Raw genomic sequence first — 7564 nt, 5'->3', positions numbered from 1 at the left:
CTCTACAATGTCATCTCTGCTTTTCTTAACCCCATCATCTACAGCCTCCGGAACAAGGATGTGAAGAGGGCTTTCCTCAAGGTGATAGGCTTGGGAAGGGCTCCAGAATAAAGCCCTGGAAGGATGGAGAAACAAGACTCATGACAGACTGCCTTAAACACTCATTCATATAATTCACCAACGCCAGTGCCCAATCCCCTTCTGTTTCTCAACCCAACTCTAAACAGGTCTTCTGGGGACCACCCACTGTTGAGCTAAAGGATCAGGACAGGAGGAAACATCTTCTGGGCACATCAGTCCTCTTATTGCCTTTTGTTCTAGGGTCTTGAACCTTGAGTGAGTTTGGTTTATGTCCTGTGGCTTGAGAATTTTGCAAATGATTCTCTAGCCTCTGGAAATGACATATTATTAGCTAAGCTAGAAACAAGGACAGAGGCTTGACTTGGAGAATTCCTTGCCCAAAAGGAGGAGTGAGTTTCAGATATGTAGAGGACATAACTTGAGATGGCTTGAGATAACTTGATGGCAATCCAGCCCCACGGTCTCATCTCAGGTCACCTCATCCCTTTTCTCCACATACACTTATTTGACTTCTGTTGTTGCTCTTGTTATGGTGTGAATATATAATGTGTCCCTGACCTGGTCAGGTATTTGGGACATGGTTGTCAGAGGATGGGCATTTGGGAAGGGATTGGATCCTGAGGGCTCTGATCAAACCAACGGATGAATACTTTGAAGGAGTCATAATGTGGTAGCATTACTGGGAGGTGGTGAAAAGTAGGATATGGGCCTAGTTGAAGGAAGTAGGTCACTGTAGGTGCATCCTTGGGAGCTACACTTGCCCTGGCCCTTTCCTGTGTTCCCTGGAGCCTGCTTCCTGGCTGTATTGGGTTGGACAGCTCTGCTTCACCAAACCCTCCATGTCATGATGATCTGAATCCTCTGCAATCATGAGCAGAAGAAATCCTTTCTCTCTTTAGTTGCTTTTTCTTGGGTATTTGGTTCCAGGAACATAAATCTAACACAAAAAGCCCTAAACATCTTTTCCACATCAAGGCTTCACATATGCTGTTCTCTCTTCTTACCCTTAACCCAACACCCACCCCCATGCTACCCCAAAGGGCTTGCTCAGCCATCAGGTTGTGGCTTGGGCAATAGCTTTCTCAAAGAGAATTTCTCTTGAGCCTCCAAAGTTGAAAGTGAGTTATGCTTCAAAGAAATCTATTCTTCTTTCCCATAAGAATAAGGGCATTGGACAAACACCCATAGCTCACACCTGTGAGCCTCCTCTCAGGAGAATCACAGTTGAAAGCCAGCCTAGACAGAAAAGTCCACGAGACTCTTATCTCCAATTAACCAGCAAAACACTGGAAGTGGAACTGTGGTTCAAATGGTAGAGTTTCATCCTTGAGCAAACAGCCAAGCAAGAACAAGAGGCTCTGAGTTCAAGCCCCATGACGGCACAAAAAAGGGGGGCATTTGGCTCAACATTTTAGTTCTTGGCTAGATATCAAGTTCCATCCTGCTCACAAAGATGTTCTGACTAGAGGAATAAACAACCCACAGGAAAAGTAAGAAGAGAAAGATGGTGTTGATGAGTGGCAAGTTGATGAACTAGACATTGCAAAATGCAGGCATTATGACACAATTAGAGGAGAAAGAGATAAACAATTCAATGTTATGGTTTAGCCATAACCATGTGGAAAAATGGTTTGCTTTTGTCGATGATAGACACAAAATATAATACCACTTTTCAGCTATCAAACTAGTAAAGTTAGAAAAATGGTGATATCAGCTGTATGAGTGAGACTGGCATCCATGTTCATTGCTGAAAAGAAGGTACTCATTTCCAATATCCAGAATAAGCTCTTCTACATGATAGATACACAATATATTTGCTAAATAAATGGCAATATTTATTAGTTTGACTGTACTTACTAAGTTTTAATATGCCAAATGCAGTTTTGGGGATATATATATATATATATATATATATATATATATGTATGTATTTGTTCAATGAAATCAGGTAAAAATATGTACCTTAAACTTTCATAAATATTTCATCTCTAGGACTCTCAGGGAAAATTCACAAGTTTTATATAGAAGGTATTTATTGAAGAATCATTGGAAATAGCTATAAATATGATTTATCAACTTTCTGTAATGCTATGCAGCCATTATTAAACATCATGTTTGAGGTATTATTGAACCTCACTGAAAAGTATAATGTGCTACAAAATAAAATATAAAATTTTATATAAAAAGTAAGCTTAATTTAACATAACATGCTGGATGGTTTCAGTCTGAAATGTTCCCCAGCACATTTTAAGGCTTACTTATCAGCTGATGAGACTTTTGGAAAGTGAGTGAAGGCTCTGACTTCATTAATGGATTAATTAATCCACCCATCAATACATCAATAGATTAATTCATTTATAATTCAATAGATCACTGAGAGCAGTTGAAAACTGTAAAACTTGTAGTTTGATTAGAGAAAGTGGATAGGGATAGGGTATATCTTTGAAGGGTTTATCTTTCCCTAGCCCTTCCCTATTTGTATTTTCTTTCTCTGTCTCTTCCTCTCTGTCTCTGTCTCTTCCTCCCCCTTGTCTTCCTACCCCTTCCTGTATGCCATGAGGTGAGAAGCTTTGATCTTGCCACATACTCTGCCAGGATGTTTGGCCTCACTTCGGGCCCAAAGTGATGGGACCAAGTGGCCATAGACTGAAATCTCCAAAAGAATGAGTCAAAATAAATCTTTCCTTCTCTAGATAATTTAATTTTTCTCATGGATTTGTTACAGCAGCAGAACACTGACCAATGCACATATTTTTATTTATCTTGAAGGATACATATATTAAAGTGGAAATATGGGATATCACTGAGTAGTGACATAAACAGGACTTTGGGGCAGTACTTGAATTTAAATAGAGTGCCTCACGCTTGGTAGATAGGCACTCTACCATGGAGTCACCCTTGCAACCTTTTATTGCTCTGATTATTTTAAGATATGGTCTTGATTTTTGCCTGGCCATGCCTATGGACTGTGATCTTCCTAATTCTGTTTCCTGCCATAGGTGAGGTGACAGGCATGGGCCATAACACCCAGATTCTTCTGTCAAGATGGCATCTCACAAACTTTTTAGTTTGGGCTGGCAAATCCTCCCAATCTCAGCCTCACACAGGGGTCTCCTCCAGAGACTCCTGCAGGCACACAGGGTATAAACAGCTGATATGACAGGAGATCTGCATCCTGAACAGTAGGCAGATGCCGGAGAAGCAGCCCTGGCTCCTTGTCTCTCACCCTGTAAATCTATCAATTTAAACTGGATTGATGTAAGACATGATGCTTTGAAACCATTACTGGAAACTCCATAGAACACTTAAAGACCATAGGAACAGGCAATGACTTTCCAAATAAGACTCACTCCAGGAGCTCGAGAAATAAAAGCAAGAATTGACAAATGGGATTTTATCAAATTAAACATCTTTTACACAACAAAGAAAGCCATCACCAGAGTATAGTGACATTCTACAGAATCGGAAACAATCTTGGCCAGATATTCATGGGGAAAGGGACTGTCAGGTGGTAGAGGAAGGGTGGACAATGGTAGGGGAAGGGGAAGGACCACAAGAGAGGAGGATGGGAGGTAAATATCATGAAATACATCACATGTAAGCATGGAAACATCCACTCATCTGTAAATTTAATGATAGCTTGTTGTTGTTTTTTAAGAGTTAGGTACTAGACATGATGTGGAAAATGAATGGGAGGGAAAGACTGGAAGAGAGTGACAGGAGGGGAGACATTGTTCAGAAAGAATTGTACTCATTACTTGATTCATGTACTTGTAAGCCCTCTGTATATCAACTCTACAATAACAATTTAAAAAACTAAATAAAGTTTTTTTAAAGGGTGAGGCAACAAAGCATGGAACCAGAAAGACCAGGAAAAAACCAGAAAGACCAAGACATAAATGGCAGGAGGCAAAGCTCTGAATCAAAGCACCTCTTTTAGATCCTGCCCAACACAGATGTGTCCAGCTGCCTGTCAATCCAGTGCGCCATTTGTAATTCTTCCCAGTCTTTCTACTTCAGCCCAAGTCCAGCCCACCTACTCTGTCACCCAACTCCCTGGACTTCTTCCCACTTCTTGGAATCCTCCCGCCTCAGAGCTGCTCTCCAGGTCCCATGCCCTTTCCTCTGGCCTATCCTTTTGGCCAATCTTGATCTACTGAGGGACAGTGCTGCATGCTGCCCTAAGGGAACAACTAACAGTACAGCCCCATTCTTCTCTTAGCTCTTCCTCATTCTTCTCTTAGCTCTTTCCCTGGACACTCTAAGGCTAGACACTGGAGGTGGGGGCCCACTCACTGGACCCAAAGGGTGAGGGAGATGCTCATAAAGGGCATTTACTCATGGATGATGCATGGGGTGATGTGGGAGACAGATGCTGAGCCAGGTCTGGCAGGAGCTCCCTCAGCTTGATTTGGGTGAAGCAAGAAGTTAGGACTACTTGCAGAAGAAAAGATGGCCAAAAGGCTTCCTGGAATTTTCCCATCTCAACCCCATCCTCCTCCCCCTTATGTTCCTTCATCTTCTCATCATCTGATCTACCTTCCTCCCTTGCTCCCCAAGTCTTCCAGGTGCAAGTCTAGACTCCAATACAATCTGCCCCTGACTGGTTTCTGGCATACCTCATTTCCTTCTCTAACCACTTCTTCCCATTACCCCACCTTATAGGTCGCCCTGCCCAGCTCGTCCCAGGCTCATTCCAGACATTCTGTTAAGCTCTCAGTTCATTTTGGTCCCTTTTCCTATTACTCCTCCATCTATGCCCTGACTCCTCCTCCCAGCCCTTCCTTTCTAGCTTTCTATTCTCTGCTCCCCACTGTGATCTGGCCAGTCCCCACCACTGGTGCCACCAGGATTTCCAGGACAGTGGGTTCCCATCCCCTTGACCTGGTGCTTGCAGGGTCTGCAGGAGGATGGGACCAACGTTCAGCCTAGAGCATCTCTCTGGTTAGTTACGGCACCCCTTCCCAGATCCTGGTTCTTATTATTTTGTTTCCCTTTGTCCTATACTGACAGTCCTTTGGGTACCAGAGATACCTTTAACTATTTCTGTGTTCCAAAAAGTCTTTTCCTCTCTGGCCTGATCCAGCCTGTAGGTGCCTTGAATTCACAACTGACCTTTCTGTGGAACTGTAACCAGAGAGCAAATTGCAGGGCCAGTGACAGAGATAATATGGTGGGGGAGGAAGGTCACAGGGAAAGGGAGGGGGTGAACCTAAGAGAGTAAATACTGTTGATCTGTCCTAGGTTAAGTGAGAGCAGGAAAGGATGACTCTGAGAACTTACACACAGGGCATGAGGCCCCACTACAGACTGATGAGGAGTCAAGGTCTGTTTTGTTCTGTTCTGTGTTGATCTCCTCTCTGACTCCACTTTTCCTCATCCTTGGCCTTCAGAACTAAGTAAGGAACTTTTTGTCCTTGGAAAATGCCTCCTAACAGAAAGGGGTAGGCCTTCATTATGTTCTCATTAAAGTTGCCAAAGTTGAAGCCCCTCAGTCAGCTACCTGGACTCCAGAATGTAAAAAGCAGCAGTATCAGGGAGACAAGACTCTGTCAGATCCAGTGATAACACTCTTGGGCCTATATCCAAAGAATTATAAGTCAGAATATAGTAAAGCCTCTTGTACAACCATGTTCATTGCTGTATTTTATTCACAAGAGCCACACTATGGAAACAGCCCAGATGCCCTTTAAAGGGCAAATGGATCAAGAACATGTGGTATATATACATACACATACATACATACATACATACATACATACATACATACATACAAGATGAAAGATATAATGTCATTTGTTTAAAAAAAGTTTGGGTCTGGGAAAAATTAAATGAAGTTAAGTCAAACCCACCAAGACAAGAAACACATGTGGAAGTCAGATCTAATTTATAATTCATATTTTAACATATACAGGATTGTGTGCTTGTGTACATAAACTATTAAAGTATGAAAAATGTGGGGGAGCTCTCAATTGTATATGTACATAAACTATTAAAGTATGAAAAATGGGGGAAGATCTCAATTGTATAACTCCTTTGAACAATTAACAGTTTAACCAAACTAATATCAAGAAGCCGATACTAAAGATGGGGGTGGGGTGAGACCAAGGGATGGGAATAGGTGAATGAAAGGAGGAAGGCTCAGAGAATGCAGTCATAATAGTCAATGGACATATGTGACAATGAAACTAGAACTGAGGAGATAGGTGAGGTTGGGAGATATAGGGAAGAATAATGAGAGGGATGACATTGATCATGATGCTTTGTACTCATAAACTGATATGTTGATTTCAAATGCTTTTGTATAATTACTTTGAATGACTCATTTTGAGAATAAAGGCCGAGGATACACCATTGTGGAATAATAAGGCTTGGTGAAGGATGGAAGCCCCTAGAGCAAGTTTCAGCCTAATAATCTCTCATTTGACTATTTTAATAACCTCCAACTGGCCTTCTTTCCAGTATTATTAGCCAAACTATCTAGTAGTTTTTTGAAAACACTCATCTGCCTCATCTAAAGGTGTATTGGCAAATATTTAACTATCTTTCTAGACAAAATTTTCTTGACTTGTAGACTTTTCCAATTCTTTTGGTGAAAATATTCTCACCATGGTCAATCTCAAGCTATCAATATGGTCCCACTGATCATAGCACTGGAAAGACATGAGTACAGTTGACTGTCATGAGCCACTATGAGCCAGCTCCAGAATCCCAATGTGCCAACTTATTCTCTTGAATAACAGATTTCTTTGGCTCCTTCTTGATGCCCTTGATATTGTAGACTTTTTGGACAGGCCTCCAAGACCCTCTATGGTCTGGCCCTGATCATTTCTCCAACCTCGGCTCCCATCATTTGCTGACCCCACTCCTACCAATACCCACCTTGCTTGTGCAATTTGTGTTTTGCTCAGTGGGGATGGATATGAGAAGTCTCTTTCCTGAGATTCATAAAAATGCTAAAAGTGGAAGGAGAGAAAGGGGAAGCAGCAAAGGCAAGGTTGAAACCACCTTAGCCCTCAGTAAGGTATATCGATAACTGGATAGGTGAGAAAACACCACAATCATGGGCACTAGATGCCTGCTTTCTAGGCCTTCTTCTGCTTGTGCAACTTTCTTTCGTTATTTCTAATCCATGATCTTGTTTCCATATCTCAAAAGTCTGATTTTGGGAACAGGATTCCAATTCTGGCCTTCTTTTTCTTTGAAGGATCTAGATAAGCCAGGAGAGGGGCTGCAACTTGGGTTCTGGTGTTACCTTTCTTGGTGCACTTACCCTCCCTCCAGTGACAAAATGGAGGTCGGAGGCACAGGACCACACCCTTCTTAGAGTTCTAGTTGCTCCCCTTTCATCCAAACCATAGGTTTCCTTTAGAGACAAATAACTCTCCTCTATATTATGATCACTCCCCTCACGGCGAAACCTTCTTTTGAGTAGTGAAATCCCTCGGGTCTGGGAGACTCCTGAGGGTGACATTGGGATCCT

The 7564-nt window shown here is 42.1% G+C and overlaps 1 protein-coding gene across 1 annotated transcript in view; it reads left to right on the top strand.

The window, feature by feature from the left end:
* Positions 1–111, top strand: part of LOC125355028 (olfactory receptor 13-like) — a 939-nt gene extending 828 nt beyond the window's left edge. The window contains exon 1 of the mRNA XM_048351082.1: positions 1–111. This exon is cut by the window's left edge and continues 828 nt beyond it. Within this exon, the coding sequence (XP_048207039.1) occupies positions 1–111 (111 nt within the window).
* The last annotated feature ends 7453 nt before the right edge of the window (positions 112–7564 follow it).

Source organism: Perognathus longimembris, chromosome 7 (assembly GCF_023159225.1).
Source record: "Perognathus longimembris pacificus isolate PPM17 chromosome 7, ASM2315922v1, whole genome shotgun sequence".
Lineage (NCBI taxonomy): Eukaryota > Metazoa > Chordata > Mammalia > Rodentia > Heteromyidae > Perognathus > Perognathus longimembris.
The sequence above is the reverse complement of the archived record's forward strand: the minus strand, read 5'-3'. Positions and strand labels throughout refer to the sequence as shown.